General features: G+C 40.4%; 2 protein-coding genes across 4 annotated transcripts; both read right to left on the bottom strand.

Annotated features, from left to right (window-relative positions):
- Positions 1 to 445: 445 nt before the first annotated feature.
- On the bottom strand, positions 446 to 16802 carry LOC135619103 (endoribonuclease Dicer homolog 1-like). Of its 3 annotated transcripts, XM_065120751.1 has the most exons (20): positions 15016 to 16802; positions 13903 to 14933; positions 13708 to 13821; positions 11249 to 11459; positions 10713 to 11107; positions 10413 to 10635; positions 8124 to 8296; positions 7902 to 8024; positions 7453 to 7613; positions 7119 to 7352; positions 6875 to 7025; positions 6612 to 6794; positions 4239 to 4400; positions 4069 to 4164; positions 3348 to 3976; positions 2959 to 3059; positions 2668 to 2861; positions 1678 to 2595; positions 1413 to 1577; positions 446 to 1272 (listed from the first exon to the last, which is right to left on the bottom strand). In XM_065120751.1, exons 2-20 carry the CDS (start codon positions 14887 to 14889, stop codon positions 712 to 714), a joined length of 5781 nt encoding a protein of 1926 aa, XP_064976823.1. In that variant the 5' UTR covers positions 14890 to 14933; positions 15016 to 16802; the 3' UTR covers positions 446 to 711. The 3 variants fall into 3 exon arrangements, with proteins under 3 accessions (XP_064976823.1, XP_064976822.1, XP_064976824.1); XM_065120750.1 differs by having other exon boundaries at positions 13903 to 16802; XM_065120752.1 differs by lacking the exon at positions 15016 to 16802 and having other exon boundaries at positions 11249 to 11418; positions 13903 to 14042.
- A 787-nt stretch (positions 16803 to 17589) lies between these two features.
- LOC103994232 (protein CURVATURE THYLAKOID 1B, chloroplastic-like) lies at positions 17590 to 19510 on the bottom strand. Its single transcript, XM_018829940.2, has 6 exons — positions 19130 to 19510; positions 18767 to 18867; positions 18600 to 18686; positions 18411 to 18473; positions 18084 to 18121; positions 17590 to 17884 (listed from the first exon to the last, which is right to left on the bottom strand). The coding sequence occupies exons 1-6, from the start codon at positions 19305 to 19307 to the stop codon at positions 17824 to 17826; spliced, it is 528 nt and encodes a 175-aa protein (XP_018685485.2). The 5' UTR covers positions 19308 to 19510; the 3' UTR covers positions 17590 to 17823.
- Positions 19511 to 20095: the final 585 nt, after the last annotated feature.

The following is a 20095-nucleotide window of genomic DNA, read 5'->3' as shown; positions in this document are numbered from 1 at the left end:
GGGATTCCAGAATCGAAAGCCCAATGTCTGACACATACCTCATGTCTGGCAACCATACCAGACATGTTTGACACATACCTCTCCCTTCCTCCCCACCATCCCCGGCAGCACGACGGCCAAGGTGGACAGGTGTATGCTGGTGCTCCGGCCGACGATTACTAGAGCCGAGAAGAACCCCCAGATATCGATCTTGCTATTATGAGCTCACTGTCTCATTAATTTAGAATGATCTTTACGATCATTAACCCTTCTCTGCAACCAAGGTCTCCAAGACAAGATCGTAGCCTTGAAATCCGTGTTCAATGTACAGTCAATGAGACGGGGAAGAGAGGTTTACCAGGGCAACCAAAATTTGCGACGGATATGCTCTCACCATTCTCAGCATTAAGAGAATAATTAATAGTCCTGACAATAGGGATTCCCATCACAAAATACATTGCACAGGAACGCAAAACTAAACATGATTTAGTGGTGTTGCATATAAATAAATATCCACCGAATGGTACAGAGAAAATGCTGAAGCACAAAATCCAGGCTGCTCAAAGTGACTTGGTTATAGAGTGGTTCTTTTTTCGGCACTATGTAAAAAGACCGCAACAACTTTTGTCTACACTAATGGCAACAACAAAATGTTACAAACATACAACATCCCAGAAATTTCAAGACCCATGTTTTTCTTGCTCATCAACAATTAGCTTTACACAGCAGCATCTATTTGTTATCAGGATAGCATCTGCTAAGAAGCTCAAGAAGAAGAGTAGCAGCCGAGTCCTTGGCCTTTTTAACACTGGGCATAGGTTCTCCAATGCACTCATCGGTCCAACCACGATCGGATGTATTAACACGGACTGCATAGACAAATCGTTTTGCATGAGCAGGACCACCTTCATTAACACAACGGTACTGAGGCATGGGCCACTGCCTTCTTAAACATATGTCATTAAGAGTTTGCCTAGTGAAGATTTGAATACCATTCTTCCTCTCTCCATTTTTGTCCATATCCTTGGCTATTGCATTCTCTTTTTCCTTCTCCTTCAAGACTACTAACGCATTCCTTGCAGCCAACTTTTGTGCCATCTTCTTCTGTGGGTTTTGGGCTATGCCAATCTGAACCCCATCAATGAAAACTTCAACGGTTGCTATGTTACCTGTCCGTGTGGCTTTGTATTCTAAACCTTCTGCCTGTTGCTGGCATCGTTCTTGAAGTTCCCTCACTGGATGCATTGGAAGGGTTTCAGGAGTGACCATCGGATGCAATAAGGGTTGGAAGACCTTGTCAAAGTTCCAGCAAGAGAAAATCAATGACAAAATTCAATAAACAAAACGAGAGAATCTGATAACATGCAACACAACTATATCATTACATTCTACGATTGCACAAATAAAAATTATGCTTTTGAATTGAGAATCACCTTCCAGACGATTGATGCATCATGCTCGTTGTCCAGAAAAATGGCACCAGCAATAGACTCAACAATGTCCCCAAGGACTTTGGGAGCCTTGCAATCTCCAAGACCAAAATAGTTAAAACCTGTTCTTGATAATTCATCTTGGACATCCTTCACGAAGTCCCGTATCTACAAAATTTCAAAAGCAATTTCATCAAAAATGATGATACTACCATCGCTTGAACTATAACAGTGATATAAAAAGACTAATAGGAAAGCAGGCAAACACCTGTGCTTCCAGGGCACTCGAACCATGACGAAGATGCACATGCAGCTTGTGCTTGACAGCAACACGGGCAAAGTTCTCATTATTAACAGCAGCAGCACGCAAGTCTGTCAGGTGTCCAGGAGGTAGGTCAGTGTATGTGAAAAACAGGTGTTTTGTAATCAGATGGTCCAATACAGCATCACCAACAAATTCCAGTCGTTGATAACAAGAAACCCCAGACGAGGGCCGCGAAGCATGTGTAATGGCTTCGACGAGCAAGCCCCTATCTCTGAACTTCACATTAAGTGCACCTTCTAGTGCATCAAAGTCAACACTCCTCATAATGCTTTCAGGTATATTGTATGGTTTTGGACATGGAATGTCATGAGGGTCAATGTCCACCTGAATCCCAATCCATTTCATAAGGTGATTTGCAGCAACTTCCCCGCCTTCAACATAATACACCCCAATCAGTGCTTCAACAACATCTGCAAGAGTTTTACTGGATAGAACCCTGTAGCAGCTGGAATCACTCTCAACTTCCCCATCTTCCCTCATATTTTCTATACAATCATCAGCATAGAAGTCCTTTAGTGGCTCAGTCTCATCAGCAGGACATTCCTCATCAAAAATAGAGTGTTCTGCTTCCTTGCTGTCCTCATCAAAAACAGGAAGCACACCAGGCGCGGCCCATCTAGATGGAGCAAATCGGTCAGCCTGGATATAGGACTGAAGTCCCTTATTAAGTGCATACTGGTACAGAACCATGTTGCTAACCATTTGTTGCCTCATCCTTGTTAGCTGACCTTCATGTTTTTGGGGGTATTTGAGGAAAAGAAAGATACTGACAACCCACTTTAGGTATGCATCACCAAGAAGTTCTGCTCTTTCGTAGCAGAAGGTCTCCTGACATGAAGCAGCTGTTAAAGCTTCTAATATCTGCACAAAAATAACACCTCAGACATGATGGTATACAAGTTGACAAAAGGAAAGCAAAACTATATACAATACCTTAGTTGCAGGAACAGGATATCTGATCATATCTTTCAGCTGAACAGCCAGAAGCATACTTTCTACTCTTCTCATTATTGAGGGTAACCTCTGTGCGCCACGAACAAGAGCACCCGGAAGTGGATGAATAAGGCATAGTTCAGGAGGTAGATATACATAGTATGTTTTGTCTAAATTCTCTTCATTTTCAACTTCTGGTGATAAGACCAAAAATTTCACCATGAGAATTATAGAATAGCAAAAGCTAGAATGACAAAAGCAGGCAAACACAACTGAGATGCATAACAATACCCTCAGAATGCTCGAATCTAGGGGAGAGAAGATTTTTGCAGTACGAAACTCCACGTCCTCTTATAAGAGGTTGTCTCTTGTACATCAAGTCCACCCCATACCTGCCAATATAACAATAAAAGTAACCTCTAGTCAGATACAGCATATGTACCTGCTTAAACAGAGTATTTTATGCCATCCGACAAAATAACCAGTCAATCGATCAGAAATATCGAAGTTATGGAAATTGAAGTCCTTACATTGATGTACAGAAAAAAAAAAATATCACTTATAGTAAGAATCACTTTATATTTACCATTTTAAATTCCTATTTTATATGTAAGATCACAACAGTGGTCAAGTATTATATAGAAAACCCCTTGCAGAAGTTATTCGTAAGAAACTCTTACTTCTGTCTGTAGTAGTCAGCATAGGAACTGTACTCCAATGGCCCAAGGTAGCCCTCCTTTCTTGGAAAGGAATTCTCAGCATTCATGTCATAGCGGACAGAATCCACATAGAATCTTTTCCCTGAATGCGCAGCAGTTACGATCCTCCCTACAAGATCCTTCACATCAATCCAAGAATCTGCCAAAAACAGTTTTCCTTCACAGTGGTAAATAAAATCTATGGGTTCAATTGATTCTCGACTGGGAAGCAATCCAGAAGCCTTCACAACATCAAACTGAGCAATAGCCCCTCTTATTCCATATGTAGGGTGAGCTTTGTGACCAAATGCCATGCCATGTCGTAATTTCCCAAATCCATATTCCCTCCTATCACCACCTAGGGTTCTCTCATTAGTACCAAGATAAACATCTGGACGTGCCCTCTGAAGAGGATTATTCCATGCATCAGTCTCCACTATCTTCTCAACTAAACACCAGTCGATCTCTTTCAAAGGATCATGACATTTCTCAGCCACCACAGGGATAAAGAGATACGCCTTTGCAGGATCCCAAGGAGTAGTCAAAGGATCAACATCAATATCAAGAACAATGCTCATAAGTCTGACGTGAAAGCTCTTTAGTGAAACCAGCTGGATGAACACATCAGATTACCATTTAATCAGGAATAGCTACGCTATCAAAAACAGAAATGAAAAGGTAAAAGACAAAGAAAGCAACTTACTTGAGTTTCTGTGATCATTATGGTTCCCCGGAAGACGAGAGATGCCTTTGTTATCATTGTTCTAGCAACAAAGAGATCCATCGTCATCGATAAAACCTACAAGACCAACAAACCATGAGTAAGCAATTCCTCACATTACGTACATATACCAGATTGTTGCTTAGATATACCTCTGCATCCAGCTCATTTCCAAAAAGTATAGCAAAACATGAAACTTGTGTAAGGAATGGATCCTTGGAAGTTCCAACATTGACACAATTTACTGCATACATATGCAACTCGTGAAATTCCGAACTGTTGCAACCTTCACTACCAGATAATATCCATTCACCCTGTATTTCAAATTTTGAATGAGTATAGAAAAAAATCATACAATTGAAAATTTAAAAAGATAATCAAAGAGAAAAAGGATAGGAATGAAAGTTTGTATTTCGAAGAATGGAAAGGATTGTCACATTTGAATCACATGGTACGGCCATTGAAAGTTCTAACATTTCCGAAATTCTGTACAGAAAAATATTACATTCATGTGATTCACACCAAAAAAATGTATACACTGGAATGCATGATCATCATATTAATAATATATATATCATAAATAATGTGCAGAATTTGCAAAGGAGAGACAATGGTGGTGCCTCATAACTGTGTACAGGGAGACACAAAAACATGTTACAACAAACTAAAATCCTTCAGGCTCAATGTTTCTGCACATCATATTTGCTCTTAGTTTCTGAAGTAGGATATAAGTGGATTGGCCCTAGGATGTGCAATACAACTTAACTCCAAGAATACCTAGATAAAGCATTAACCTCCGGGAAAGTATGCTCTGGGGCATCAAGCACCAACAATCTTAAAAATCATTGATGTTATCCTAGCCTTCCGTAAACATATATCATCACTTCATTTCTATTATATTTTTCTAAATATCATTTACTATATGCTTCATGCAATGAAAGATGATAGTAAATCTAATATTTTCAACGCTGACCCATCAGACCAGCAGGCAAGATCAAAATTTCTCCATAGATTACATGCAAGAAAAAACTTGAACTTGCTACTTAGGCTGCAGTGCGAAAAACAAAGTAATCTGGGATCATTGGAGTAAGCGGTTCATTGGATTAAATACTATTTAATAAATCACTAAGGCCATATCATTGAAACGAATCTGGTTAGTAATCTTCAAGCCAGAAGGTGTTCAGCCTAAACTGAAAGTAGGCACCAAATAAGTTGGTATCGTTTGAAATCACAAATACATTCTTAGACACAAAATAAACACAATTGTATATGGTTGTCAATAAATATGGACCATCCTGCAGGTTGTGATGCACAATTTTGGTAAGACATTTGACGATCACTTGTAAGAAACCCAACCAAATTGGTTCTCAATTTAATTGTTCGCGTAAGTACATAACAGAAATAAAAGTCAAAAATCTCAACATGCAGGAAATAAATGAGCAAAGTTAGGATTAATAAGGTGCAACATTATGGTAAAGAAAGGAGAGAGAACCCACAGCAGAAAGAAGTACAGGTTTTCTTGACCACAGAAGTTTAAAGCAGTGTATCTCATTTTCCACTCAAGAGAGGACCTTGCATTTAGTGTAAGTGACAAAGTAAAACAAAATCAATTTGTAAACAGATTTCCACATCATGGCTATGTGACCATCTGAATCCTACTTCATCTATATCAACAAATCAAACCATAAAAACCTTGTAATAAGTGAAAACCTATATCAACAAATCAAAGTATATCAACTAGTACACCAAATGTAGCTATGTATTCTAAAAAATTCCATTTGTTCATTTTACTTTAGAACTTAAAAATTCAAATTACAGACTTGCACTAGTCCTCTCTTTTAGAATTGAGTTTCGAACTCAACTTCGTCTTTAATACATTAGCTTGGCATCATCAATGAACTTAAAGATGTAAAAGTAAATGAGGATAACAAACTGACAGTCTAAAAAGATGTATTTCAGACAGAAGCATGATAAACAGTTTTTAAAAAATGAATTCAATGACAAATAAATCTACATACACAAAGCGAAAGAGAATTGTATCACCTTCAACACTCTCATTGCTGCCAAATATGTTTCACAACATCCTCCAATTCAAACTTTTAAGGCAGCTACAGAGTTTAGAACAAGAATTTCCTGAACTTACCAACTCATATTTGATCGTTTATAACTAAATCATGTTTGGTCATAGTTCTCATGAAAAAAAAAAGGGACTAAGAGAAAAATCATTTGCAGTCCTCAATGATGTTTAACACAAATCAATACACAACCTTATGAACTATATTGTTCACATGATAATGAACAAGCTCAATCTGCAACAAACCTATGACTATCTAGATCATATGAAAAATACATCTGCTCAAACATTAACCTTCAGCAACCTTTGCCTCACATAGTGAGATAGCCAAATTTATCATGTAAGAACTTACACAGATTTGATGTAAGGACCACTCTGTATATGACATAAGAAAGAAAATTTTAATTTACAGGAAGTTATTCATAGAGAAGTTTACTCCAAAGGTACTCACCCGGAGAATAGATGCCACGCCTTCAGGATAGAACTCTCTATGCCGTGCTGTTCCCGGAAGAGGATCTCCTTCATCATTCTGCTCAACCTTTTCCCCTTCCTCTCCACTTCCCTTGTCTGGCAAAAGCATGTCTGTGAATGCTCCCATCTCATGTAACTTCTTGCATGCTGCTAAACAAACAGCCTGCATGATAAAAATATTTGTTAGGCATGTGTAAGTGAACCCTAGGTATATTGATGGACACAACTACTTCCAAGAAATACCTGCTGCGCTATGCGCATTGAACAGCATAAAGGACCCTCAAGCTGTTGAAACGGTGCATTGCAAGGCAGTTGAAGCTTGCATGAATACTCAGTTGACCCTCCTGGCCTTTCATGTCTTTGCATAATAAATTCAGGCCGAAGTATTGAATATCTAATTTAAAATATCAAAAAGAATTGTAACAGATGTTTACTAAGAATAAAAAAGTTTAGATATATGTGGCTTGAAAATTGATGAAATAAGCACCTGTCACTCGGTAATTGTGAACAGTAGAAGTGAATAAGTCCAACTGCAGAATTCAAGCTGACAATTGCACCAGTTGATTGCACCTGGTACACAGAGCCAGGTAAAGTATCTGTGGTAGATAATCGTTGAATATCCTTGAGATGACTAAGATCCGTTCGCTCTATAGCTTCTTTTCTCAGTGTCTCCTCACTATTCCGAGCATTTCTTAAGAAAGTTTCGTGTGACAGATTCCCTCTATAATAAATAAATAAGGCTTCAGAAAAGTTAGCAACCAACTTAAAATTACACATAAGCAATTGGTAGGCTTAACATCAACATCATAAACAATACATACCTTTCAAGCATCAAAATGTAGTCAGATCCAGGCTTTCTGGCACGACCTCGAGATTGGATATAGGCTAAAACTGTTTTTGCAAGGTCAAAACGAATGACAACATTACACTGCCTGATATCAAGTCCTTCCTCAGCAACACTTGTGGCAACTAACAAAGTAATCTGCAAAGAAAAAGCACAACAGCATAAAATGGAATGTAGCTAGGTGAAGAATAATCTACAACAGCTTCACTTTGATTGTGCTGCTGCTACATTTAGTTGGCAGCCCCTGGAAGATTCCTACTCAAATACATAAAAACATAAATCCTCATGAAATTGCAGCAAGTATTGCAAGTTCAATTCAAAATCAGACAAAAGTGCTGTTTTGACCCTTCTTGTTCCAGCTTTTAGAATTTAACCATATTCCTTGAAATCAGCTTAAAAACAGTGCAATGCTAAAAAGGATCATACCCGGCCATCACGGAATTGAGCAATGGTGTCTTGCATTTGGCTTGTACGCATTTCCTGGTTATTGTTGTGTCCTATGAGACTTGCACACTTAATGAAGCTTAGCGATGGGAGCTCTGAGAAGACCTGCATATGTGCCACAATTTTACATCAGCATTTTTTCAGAAACAGAGAAAAATAATCCTGTTCTCAGAAATAAAAAGTAAGCCACAATGAGCAAATGACCTTCGGAAGAACTAAGGCAGCAACAACACGCTCAACAAAAATGATCGCATGGAAGTCCTCAGTATGCTGATACTTGAGAAGTATCTTAATCAATGCCTGAACCTTAGGAGTAACCTTTCCATCTGCCACAGCAGCACCTATTATGACATCTACGTGCTCACCACCGGAGACAGCTGGACAATGTACAGTACAAAATGATACACAGAATCAGATGACATTGAGATGCAAGTACAATCGTGTAAAGTCAGATGTCACCAAAATCTCCTAACTTTAGCAGATGAAAGATTACCGTAACCAGATTACTAAAATTTAAGGAAAAATGCTGATCAAGAAATACAAAAAATAAGAGTGAGGACATGGAACCGAAAAGAAAATCCACGACATACAATTCATTAGATGTAGCGCCATAAAAGGACAGTTTAGAGAATAAAAATGAACTAGCAGGTTCCTTTTTCATTTTATGTTTCAAAATATCATCTGCAAAAAAATATGAAATGATACGTATACAAGAAAGAGGACAACTCTGTTGCACCAGCAGCTGTCAAGGGAATGTTTACAATTTAGCAGTTAAAATAAAATTAAACAAACCAATCTAATGATTCAAACTGGTTGAACAACAACCTCGTCAGACTAAAAATTGGAAGCTGCAGCATGGACCATCTACAAAAATTATAACAAACCAACAAAACGTAAATATGCAAGCCTAAGGTCAATTAAATTGGCACATTGCATTACATAGCGATTTTCCAAATTCAACAAGATGAACTTGAAAGATGCTGGCAGTTGCATGAAACAGATGAACTTTCATAACTGAGAAAAGACTTTTAACATCATATAACAGATGAAACATGACCGATGACCAGATAAACGCTGACAATTTCATGAGAACAATGAATATCAACAATCAACCAGTGATAAAACGTGTTATGGGCAAAAAATCTTTTAGTTGGACAATGACAATGAAGTAACCTAAACAAACAAGATCAATGGCCAGAAAATAGCAATATAGCCATTTGACGAATTGTAAAAGAAATATCAAAATTTTTACCAACTACACCTTTGTAATGTTGAACCAGTGAATCTTAACTATGCTACCAGCAAAGCTTGCTCTCTCTTATCATATTTAGCTATAATTAACAGATGCAACCCACTCTGGGCAAAGGTAAGGATAAGGCCATTGCTGCATGAAGTGGCGATGAAATGGACAGCTAACAGATGCCAGTGTGAAGCATCAAATGAATGAAAAATTATTACAAGAAATCCTTATGACATATATAAATCATGATTAGAGAAGAAAAGCATTGGTTACTCAAATACAAAACTCTGTAACGTAACAGAGTGCAAAAAGAAGAAGAAAAAAAACTTCATGCCAAAACTGAATTCAAGTGCATCACCATAAAGAGAAACAAACAACCAATTAATTAAATACTAAAACCATATGCTAAATTATATTGTGCCAAAAAATTCCACAAAAACAAATTAAATTAGGCAATAAAGTTAGCTCAACTTGAAGAAGTGTAGTGACAGTCTAAGAAGCCGAATGGGTAACCCAATAAACTGACCGAGGCAAACGAAAACAAACAATGTGCAACTTTTCAAAAGCTTAGATTCAAATGCTGAAATGAACTTTACTAAAATATAATCACATATCACAACTATTCATTAATTAAAAAAAAAAGAAAAAAGTAGGGATCAAAATAAGCTACTTAAGTAATATTTCAGTGCCTAAAGACTGGTTTCAGACAGAAGCTACTTAAATAATATTTCAGTGCCTAAAGATTGGTTTGACTGTCTCAAACAAAATGAGCCAGACTCCTTCAAAACCCCATAAAAGGTAAATGAGTGACCAAATCAAGGTGAAGCACAAAACAATACAATTTGGCTAGCTAACCATAGCTTTTGCTAAAAAATGCCATCTTGTGAATCACCCAGGATCATTTCCAAGAGCAGCTGGCATCAACAACCTTGTTCAAAATACAAGAAATGATGCATTTCCTTTATCAGAAGAAGAATTAACATGCCGAATTTGCTGCAGTAAAGACTGATAGACAATTTGAATCTAGTATATAGATTTACATTCAAGAATGTATATCCACAGATTAAAACTACATATAGGACTATCAACGAGAATAAGGTTTATATAATTATAAAAATCAGATTCACTGCAGCAATTCATATGATCAACCATTACAGCACTAATTTCTTACTAAATAGAAGACGCGATTAAAACTTTAAACAACTCAGTTAATAATAATGCCCATCTTCATATTAAAGTTTAATGCCACCAACCATGACTGTTAGGCAACTCCCCCTCCTCAATTTCCTCTACACTTTGAGCATCAAAGCTGTGCACATCAGCACCATTTTTACCACCATCATTGACAGCCCCTTCAGACAACTGGCATTGCAGTAGAGCGACAACTTTCTTCAGGTATGATTCTTGAAATTTGACATCAAGCTGATAATTTGCCCTTTCATCATTCTGCAACGCTGTCAAAAAGGAATGTGCAACCTGAAAAAGTATGCTGTCAAATTTCACAACATCAATGACCAAAAATAGAGAAAACAGCAACAATCAACAACAGATACCTTGTAAGCACACCACTGTCCAAGTTCACCTAAAGCATAATTTATAGCCCGCAACTTCTGAATCAAATTAGCAGCACCATCACTTTCTGTTCTCTCAGAAACACCATAAACCAAGCGCAGTTCATCTTTGGACCCAGCATCTCTGGCTCCCATAAACTGCCATTTGCTTTTTCTAGAGCTAGAATGAGCAGCTTGTTCAACTTCAACTTCCATTTGCTTTATTTGCTCATGAAGAGACCATAAAACAGCTGCTTTATCATACTGCACAACGATTTCCAAGGGCATTGGAACATGTTTCTCCAACTCTCTTCGGTCCTTCACTGTACACACAATGGAATCTAATTTGCTTTCAAGATTCCGAATCTTGATGGCACAGTCCTCCTGACTAGAAACTCCTGGACAGTAGATGGCAAAAGCTTAAGAAATACTGCAACAAATGAAACTCATGACAAAATAATAGAGTGCTAAAAAACAGTGAAACCAAGTATCCATAATCGAAAAATGAAAAAAAAAAAAAAATCAAATGTACACCATACCCTTTAAGTTGACAGGAGAAGCCGTCATACCAAAAACAGCTGGTCTTTTATCCTTCAGAGTTGTATGATAGAACTCAGACATTACCAAAGAATACGGGTGTTTTTTCACAGCATGATGGCACTCATCCAAAATTAAAAGATGAATTGATTCCATTTTAATTATACTGTGCCTGAGAATGTTCAACAAAATTTGAGCTGTCATAACTAGTACCTGCAATGGAACCACTTGCTTTCAATACAACTAAAGTACACTGTTGAGGTAACAGGAAGGTTGGTTTTACTTACTCTTGACTTAAAATGTTCGTGAGAATTGAGATGCTATAATGTACAATCAAATCTACATAGTTGATCTATTGAAATAAAAAAAGCATCACCAGAAGGGGTTCCAAAGTTGGCATTACACCTCAATAGCATACATTCCAATGAAGAATAATCGAAGAACAGGATCCTAAAACAAACAATCAGTGTCCAACAAAAAGTGTGTGTTGGACAAAATTTATTGTAGTAGTTGTAGACAACCATATTGATATTTATAAGACAACAAAATGGTCCATCTTTAACGTGTATTTCACGAAATCAATATATATAATAACGATAGCAAAAATTTGCTTAACCAAATTTTTCTCTAGAGATGAAGGTACCATGTTTTATATATTATCATATATAATTTTTTTCAAGATACAAAGTAAAACATAAAACCATATAGTCATCGAAAAATAAGGTACATGAAATATCCCAAGCCAAACCATATATCATATATCTGAGGCATCTTTTAGAACATTGCTCCCAGATAAATTACTGATTAATAGAACATTGAAGTGGCCTAATATTTCAGCAAGAAGTGTGGTGAGTGATTAGTGCATCTTTTCTACTCAACTTTTAAAAAGAATGGAACATATGATGGCACCAACAAGATTTTTTAATTTAAAAAAAATAAAAATTTCAATATCATGAGCAATAAGCATATGAATAACATATCAACTAGCAAAAGATGGTAAAGCTTTTATGTTTTATATATTATCATATATAATTTTTTTCAAGATACAAAGTAAAACATAAAACCATATAGTCATCGAAAAATAAGGTACATGAAATATCCCAAGCCCAACCATATATCATATATCTGAGGCATCTTTTAGAACATTGCTCCCAGATAAATTACTGATTAATAGAACATTGAAGTGGCCTAATATTTCAGCAAGAAGTGTGGTGAGTGATTAGTGCATCTTTTCTACTCAACTTTTAAAAAGAATGGAACATATGATGGCACCAACAAGATTTTTTAATTTAAAAAAAATAAAAATTTCAATATCATGAGCAATAAGCATATGAATAACATATCAACTAGCAAAAGATGGTAAAGCTTGTATCACCCAACATCGGGTTAGCCTAATAGTCATGGCCTAATTGAGCATCGCATAGCAAAAATGATAGTCTCACATTGCTAAGAAATTAACAGTTGGGTTAGATGAACTCAGGTGTTGGCCCATAACTTATCAACTTATGGTTGTGATGGACTCACCACTTTGGTGTTCATTTTCTGGTAAGGAGACTCTTCCTATCATTCCTCATTAATTCAACATAAGTCCCAGGAATGCCTAAAACAGCATGGCATTACACCTCTATTTGTTGCAATGAAGAATCACCTAAAACTTATCCTTCTAAACCCACCAAAAACAGGAAAGAAAAAAATTTGCCACTCCCCAGAGCATGTATAAAGGGGCAACTCTTCCTTTTATTCCATGAATAGGAGTTTTACCAACTTTTTTATTGTATTGATTACTCATTACACAATGAATAATCTCATTTTGACCTCAGATGAAGGAACTGGAATGAAAATGCTTGAATGAAAGATTCACTCACATCAAATAATTACCAATACCATGAAGATTTCAGTTAGTTTATCGATCATTAATAGCCTACACAAGCATGTGCATCAACATTTTGATGACAACCAACCTACGATAGCATCAAATTCACCTCCACAAGCATATATAGCATTCAAATGCAGATAGCAATACAGATTCACTTAAACTGATCAGCAATTCCCCTTTAGTCTATTCCACCTTGCCACATCTAAGGCCCTACTGCCAGATAAAATCACTTTCAGGACTTCAACAGCATTGCTTCGCCCAGTAAACAACAAGTTGGAATCACTGAAAACAGAGAATACATACACGAAAAACCTATTTTACCTCCACAATCCTTTTTTTTGGCTTAGGTAAATTAAACCAAAGCATTAAGTGGAAAGTGAAACCCACAAATTAGTTTGCTTGAATATCACATAATTCAGGATGGAACACAGAACATCAGACAATCAAAGCGTCATCTAGTTTCAAAGTTATAGAGTGAAAATGGAAAAACAAGCCTTTTTTATAGAGGCAGCAACAGGATTATGATGAAACAAGTTAGTCAGAAAACAATTTTTGATAGAACATCATAGAGTACAAGTGCCTTGCCTGCTTAGACTCAAATTCACGCTGCCACCTTCTTGCATCCCAGAAATCTTGACCAGTCTCTCCACAGTAATGTCCAACTTTATACCCAGTCCTTTCGCGAATAACTTCAGCTTGCTACAAGAAAATCCCAAATGATAGCATATCAATAGAACATCAACGAAATACAAAGCAAGTTACTTCTCTTCAACCCAGTACCTGATATACGAGAGGAACTTTTGGCACCAGAAATACAGCTAACATTTTCTTATTATGTTTGAGCATCTCGGTGCAGACACTTTGGATGAGCATTACCGCAATCAGCGTCTTGCCTGCACCCGTCTCCAAAAAGGCTATCGTGTTTTTCTTCTTGGCTTGCTCAAGAACATCAAGCTGGTATTGGCGTGCTTGTTCTTCAGTCGACTTCTCCTTCTTCTCTTGAGGTCTCTTTTCGGGGCTCCTAACCTGCTCGGTAATATCCAGCTTGGCCTTCTTTGCCTCCCTGTTGGTCTCCGCCTCCCATGACCCAACCCGGAACACAACCTTCCCTGACTTATCCCGTTCCCAATACCCTCTACTCTCCCTCTCCCTCCACTCTCTATCCCTGCTCTCCCTCCACTCTCCACCGGCATCCCGCTCCCTCTTTCTACCCCACTCCCCGTCCCTCCTCCTCCGATCAACCTCGTCCCAGTGGCGGGAACGCCGCCGCCCCGGAGATTCCCTATACCGGTCACGCCGATAAGCCCTCTCATCCCCCGGCTCACAGACCCTATCCTTTCTGCTATTGTACCTCCACCCACCATTCGCAACGCTTCCGTCCCTCTCAGCGACCTTCTCATCCACGGTTTCCCGGCGCTCCTTAGCCTCATCGCCGCCAAAACCGTTCTCCGCCGCCGGTTTGGCGACGATCTCTGCGGCTCCCGCGGTGATGGTGCTTTCCATGATGACCTCCACCGGCGGCGGCAGCGGGGCGGCGTTGTGGTCGCCGTTGATGCTGTCGAGGATGCGATCGATCTCGCCGAGGAAGCCATCCTCGTCCACGTGGTCCAAGGAGGGGAGGGCAGAGGGATCGAAGTCGGCGAAGTCGATGCCGCAGAGGCCGTCGTCCTCGCAGGCGTCGAACCAATAGGAGGCCGGATCGCCGCCGCCGTTGGCGAGGGCGGCCGCTGCGCCCGCCGGCCCGGGCAATGTGGGCTCGCCCCCCATCTCCAGCTCCCCTCAACGCCGAAGACTTCTCCTCGAAGCAAACACTGGAGGGGTAGGGCGAGGAGAGAATCCCTATTAACTAGATGGACTGAGAGAGAGAAGGAGAAAGGCGGTGATAAACCGTACGAATCACGCAAAGGGGGCGGAAGGAATCGGGCGACGAGATTTTGTTCTCTGGGAAGGATTCGGCGGTGTATCAACGCGACTCTCTTTCTTTCTCTCTATTCTCCTCTTCTTTTCAGCGATATGGCTTTTTGTGAAGACCTGCCTTTTTCTTTGACTCTTAAAGACCTTAACACGTACGTGGTCGTCTCCGGCTCCTCAGACCAGCGAGCGAGAGAGACGGAGCGCAGATATGCTTCGATGATTTGGCGGTGCGAGTGGCACAGTGGGGACGACGGGGAAGAGATGCGCCAGTGAGGGAGAGAAACCTCGATCCGATTTAGGTCTGTCTATATTATGAGAATTACCAACAATACTAATATTACTGGTATTACCGGGTTTAAAGTTAAGGCGGTTTGGCCGGCACGTGCGAGGGTAGTGGGGTTCGGTTCAACTGCTTCGGATCGTGGGAACTGTTTGGCCAACCTAAACTTCCCTCGCGTTACCCGTTTCACCTGTCGCCCACCGACTGATGGGGCCCGCAATGGACCCAATAAAACTCACCAATGCAATTGCAGGTATCTCAGCAGAGTGATTTGGACGGGTCGATCACGGACGACTTTTGGCGGTCGTTCACAACGGTGCTGATCTCTCCACGACAGTCGATCTGGATTCATAACCCCACGTTTCTTTCTCTCCCTGGCATAAATCCAGCGTCTGGTACAAAATCCGAGAGCTGTTTCTGTCTCTCCCTCTCTCGGTTAAGCAGATTGCTGTGCGAGGTCTCCATCAAAGATTAGTGATGCCCAACAGCAGTTTGCACTTCTTACAAGCTGTCCACTGCGGTGCCAGCTGGGAGCTGACAGTGTAAATGCTCGCGTCGAGAAGCCAACAAGAAGGGGTTGCAGCCTTTTCTCCCGTGGTTTCTTTTCCATGAACCGTCACCCAACACTGCACTGCTGTGCTCTGCTCGTTGCCTTCACCTTGAAGCGTTTCGTAAAATAATGCAGAGATCAGAAGGGGGAGGAGGGTGTGCGGGGATTCACCAGGCTAGGCTACGGGCTACGTCGCGTTTCCGACGTACCGTGATTTGATGGCCATTAAATGGCGAGGGCATTTATTGCTTCTTTTTCCCTACGCCTGCTGTGAGTCGGGACGCGGACGCTGGATGTCTTGTTTCTTGCGTGTGTCCGCTACCCTGGATGTGCAGCTACCATGGCCGGGTGTGCTTCTGGGCGCAGAGAACGTGGGTCACCAGCAAAAGCGCAGGCCCCGCCCGAGCTAAGAGAGGCTGGCCGGGTGGGCCCCGCGTCACTTGGTTTTGCGGGGAGCGTGTCCCCTGCGGCAGGCGGCCGTGGTTGAAAATTTAAGGATGTCTGTCGGAAACGACGGGTGCTCTTACAGTGGCCGCGACGACTCTAGTGTTGATGAGGAGGAGGCCCGGCCATTCTTTTGCTGGTGAGGAGTAATGGAAGGGCCAGAATCGGCGACGGGTCAAAAGTGTTGGCCGACGACTGCTCCGCGTTTAGGGTTTTCCCGGGCATCGGGCGACTGACTGCTTTACCATGGAGGCCTTGACAGGCCAAAGCGATGCATCAGAGACCACCATGGAATCATACATGATTGTGAGGCGCTGTTGGCAGGCAGAGAAATAAACTATAACGAGTAGCGCCCCACTATGAAACCTCGCGCTTCCGCAGTAGAGTGGACGAGTACTGGTTGACTAGATCGATACCTTTTTTAACACTAGGACTTGTACAAGGGTCCACAGACCCAGTTTTCTAGCGATGTGCGAGGGACCCAAAGCATGCTTCAACACTATTCCCTCCACAGGATAACATCATTTTCCAAAGTCCATGACCCCTGATCATAGATCAAGATGGATAAGACTCTCAGGTAAGATAAGATGGTGATGATTCTTGCGGTACATGGACTCCTGCATTTTTCAATCATCCAAATACAGGTAAAATAATTCTGTTCTTCCACAATCAAATTCCTACATTTAATGGAGATTGCAGATTCTTTCTCCTGTTCACGAGTGATGGTACAAAATAATGATGCTGCGGTTTCTGTGGACTGAGGTCATAATGATTTACAGGTGAAAATAAAATGGCTAAAAGTATAGAGGCAGTGATTACCCATGAACACGCCACAAGGAGAACAATTTCCATAGAAGCAGATTCTTCTATGCTTCAAATTTTGAATCCCTGATGATGGTTGGTATTATGATTCTGTGTTAATAGAGAAATTTTTTGGCCAATAACGGTCAAGTGATTTGTATTTACTTGTGATTTAGTTCAGAGAGATTTGGACTTTCAGAGGCATCATCTATCAGAAAAAGCTTCTCATCGTCACCGGTCGGCCTATCAATGGATCAGATAAAACCTTCTCACGTAATGACCCAATCCATATCCATTCTGGGCTTTCTATGCTAGTTTGGCAAGGCTCACAGTGCATGTTTATACATGGATTTGTATCACATTGTCCTACTATAAGAGCATCTATGCTTTACGTCTAAGTCATTACTACATAAGCTAATGGAAACCTTCTCATCTAATATTGTTAAAGCCACATATATCATCAATCAACATTCACTGCTGTGCACAATTTTAGCTATTTACTATCAAGAGAAAAATATATATATATATTTACTATCAAGAGAATTTGATTGATGGACACGTTCACTAAGGTCAAAATTCAATCAAAAGCAAAACCATGCAAGGATATATTCTTTCTTTACTCTCATGGATAGATCTTTAGATGCATGAGAAATGGCCTCAGTGGAAACACTTCAAATCTCTTTGATACCGTCTCTGTCTCATGTAGCTTAGTTTAGCTGCTGCTCCCAATAATTTCACCATATATGCCCTTGATTTTTGCTATCAGTGCGTCCCTGAGATGCAGATGGGTATAAGGATTCGACAGATTAAAGCCATACAGCAGTTTATGAAATACATCAAAAATCTCCAACATTGCAGTAAATTTCACAAGAGGAAGAAGAAAAATGATATGCGGCGAAGAAAAATGCTCATTTATGTAATAGCATTGATACGATGAACAACATAATATCCTACAAAGTGGAAACAAGATACCTGTCAGGCTTGAAAACCAGGTTGTGGTATGCAAACCACTGCAAAGATTTGAGAGCAAAAGAGAAAAGGAATTAGTTAGTCTACGGAAACAATTAGTGTTAGAGACTAAACAGGGTTTAGTATTGGCGTTTCAATTACAATTAATTGCTTTCCTTCCCTTGTAGATCAAGAAATGCAAATCAATGTTTACCAATGATCTTAGCAACAGCATATGCATAATATATAAGCTTATTCAGGTCATGTGAAACGTAATCTGTCTGATGCAAAGAGGATGCCTGCTAAGTAGATGCATACAGTAATTGACTACACTTAATGGATGAGACTCACCCCTGTGTAGCCAATTCCCACAATTTCAAGAACACCAGGAACTACAGGAAGCCTATCGATAGCCTGCAGAAATGAGAACAGATTTAGGTAACATGAGGACATCAGAATCTACGAGAATTACCTGACAACATTTGACATTTACAAAGGCAAAAGATGGAATGCTGAGATTAGTTTCAGTATTAGGTGTACCGAGATCATGCCGCCTGTGCTCCACAGAGCAATAGCTCCAACAAGTGCAAGGCCGCTGATTGCATACTTGTCTTCAAGTTTGTCCCACTGCCTACCTAAAAGAGGTCAGTTGAAATCTCCAAGGGCGAGAATAATGCACATAGGGAGTATGAACAGGAAAAGCTGACCGCATCTTGTATCTTCCTCACGATTTCTGGAAGTTCGGTTGCAACTTCAGCTGATGATTCTCCTGCGGCCCTGACGATAAATTTTCCTGCTACTTTACGACCTGAACCACCAAAAATCCAGAGGAAAGCATTTAATTGCTCTTCTTTAAGTCTGTTCGTCTCTATGCCATTTTTCTGTTTGGCTATATTTATATGAGACTCGGAATGAGCTTAAGAGCAAAGATTGAGCAGAAAATAGAGACCATCCGATTGCTTTATATAACGCAATCCAGCAAACGCCATAGAAGGCTTCGCATGGACGATGAATTGCCTGTATAATGGCTTATTTAAAGCAGCAGGGTATCGAGGAACCGAAGGACTTACAGTAAGCAGCAGTGGTCCATGTCTCTCTGGCCTGCGGGCGGCTGGGCGACGCGATGTGGGGCGGAGGAGGCAGGGACGGGAGGCAGATGGAGTGCGGGGCGGACTGACGTGGGGTCACCTTTGCGTCGACCAGAGCCGGGGAGGTGAGGCCGCATGTGACGCTGGTGGTGGAAGCCATGGCTCAGCTACCAGTACTCGTCTCGCAGAGATGGCTTCCCTCCCTCGTTACCAGGCTTTGCTGCACTTAAAACGGTACTCGGGAGCAGCAGATATCGTTGATGACAGAACGTCCACCACTCGTTCCGAGGGGGCCGATTGGATGGCACAGAATATATATGGGAAGGAGGATAGGTGTTCTGTGGCATCCGTCACTGGAACAGCCAAAGGATGGAACGAGATTGCCTGCGTCTTGGAAATTACTAGCATTTATAGCTCCAGTACCGGTGAATCACTTGTTATACCGCTGTAGTGTTTGTGGTGGACCAGAAGGGCTCGTGGAACTATCAGTACCCAGTAGTTGTGTCAAAGTATCAACCAGCAGTAATGTATGGATCGAATGGCAGCAACAAAAAATGATACAGGATAGACAACTCGGAGCGCAGATTGCAGGCAGGAGAGAGAACGTATCATTTGGTGGTTTAATTATTATTTTTTGCCCAACAAAGGTTCTTGTCTTTTCGGTGTTAATTCCATGATAGATTTTACAGCCGCCTGTAAACCTTTTGGAAGAACAGGTTAAATCTTTTGAAGTGATTGGTGGATGTAAAAACGTTGCATTCCTAAAAGATACATGCGATCGAATGATTGCCGATGCATCCTAAAAATTAAGACGAACTCATCTGCTATTCCATCTCATCTTCTTGTTGTCCTATTTGCTAGAAGAGACATGGCATGAAGCAGCAGAAACGATCATTCCGAGATCTCAAAGAGAGGCTTTACGTTGTCATACGTGTCCTGAGGTCGATT

This window comes from Musa acuminata, chromosome BXJ2-8 (assembly GCF_036884655.1).
Source record: "Musa acuminata AAA Group cultivar baxijiao chromosome BXJ2-8, Cavendish_Baxijiao_AAA, whole genome shotgun sequence".
Classification (NCBI taxonomy): Eukaryota; Viridiplantae; Streptophyta; class Magnoliopsida; order Zingiberales; family Musaceae; genus Musa; species Musa acuminata.
Note: the sequence above shows the minus strand (reverse complement) of the source record. Positions and strands in the feature narration are given on the sequence as shown.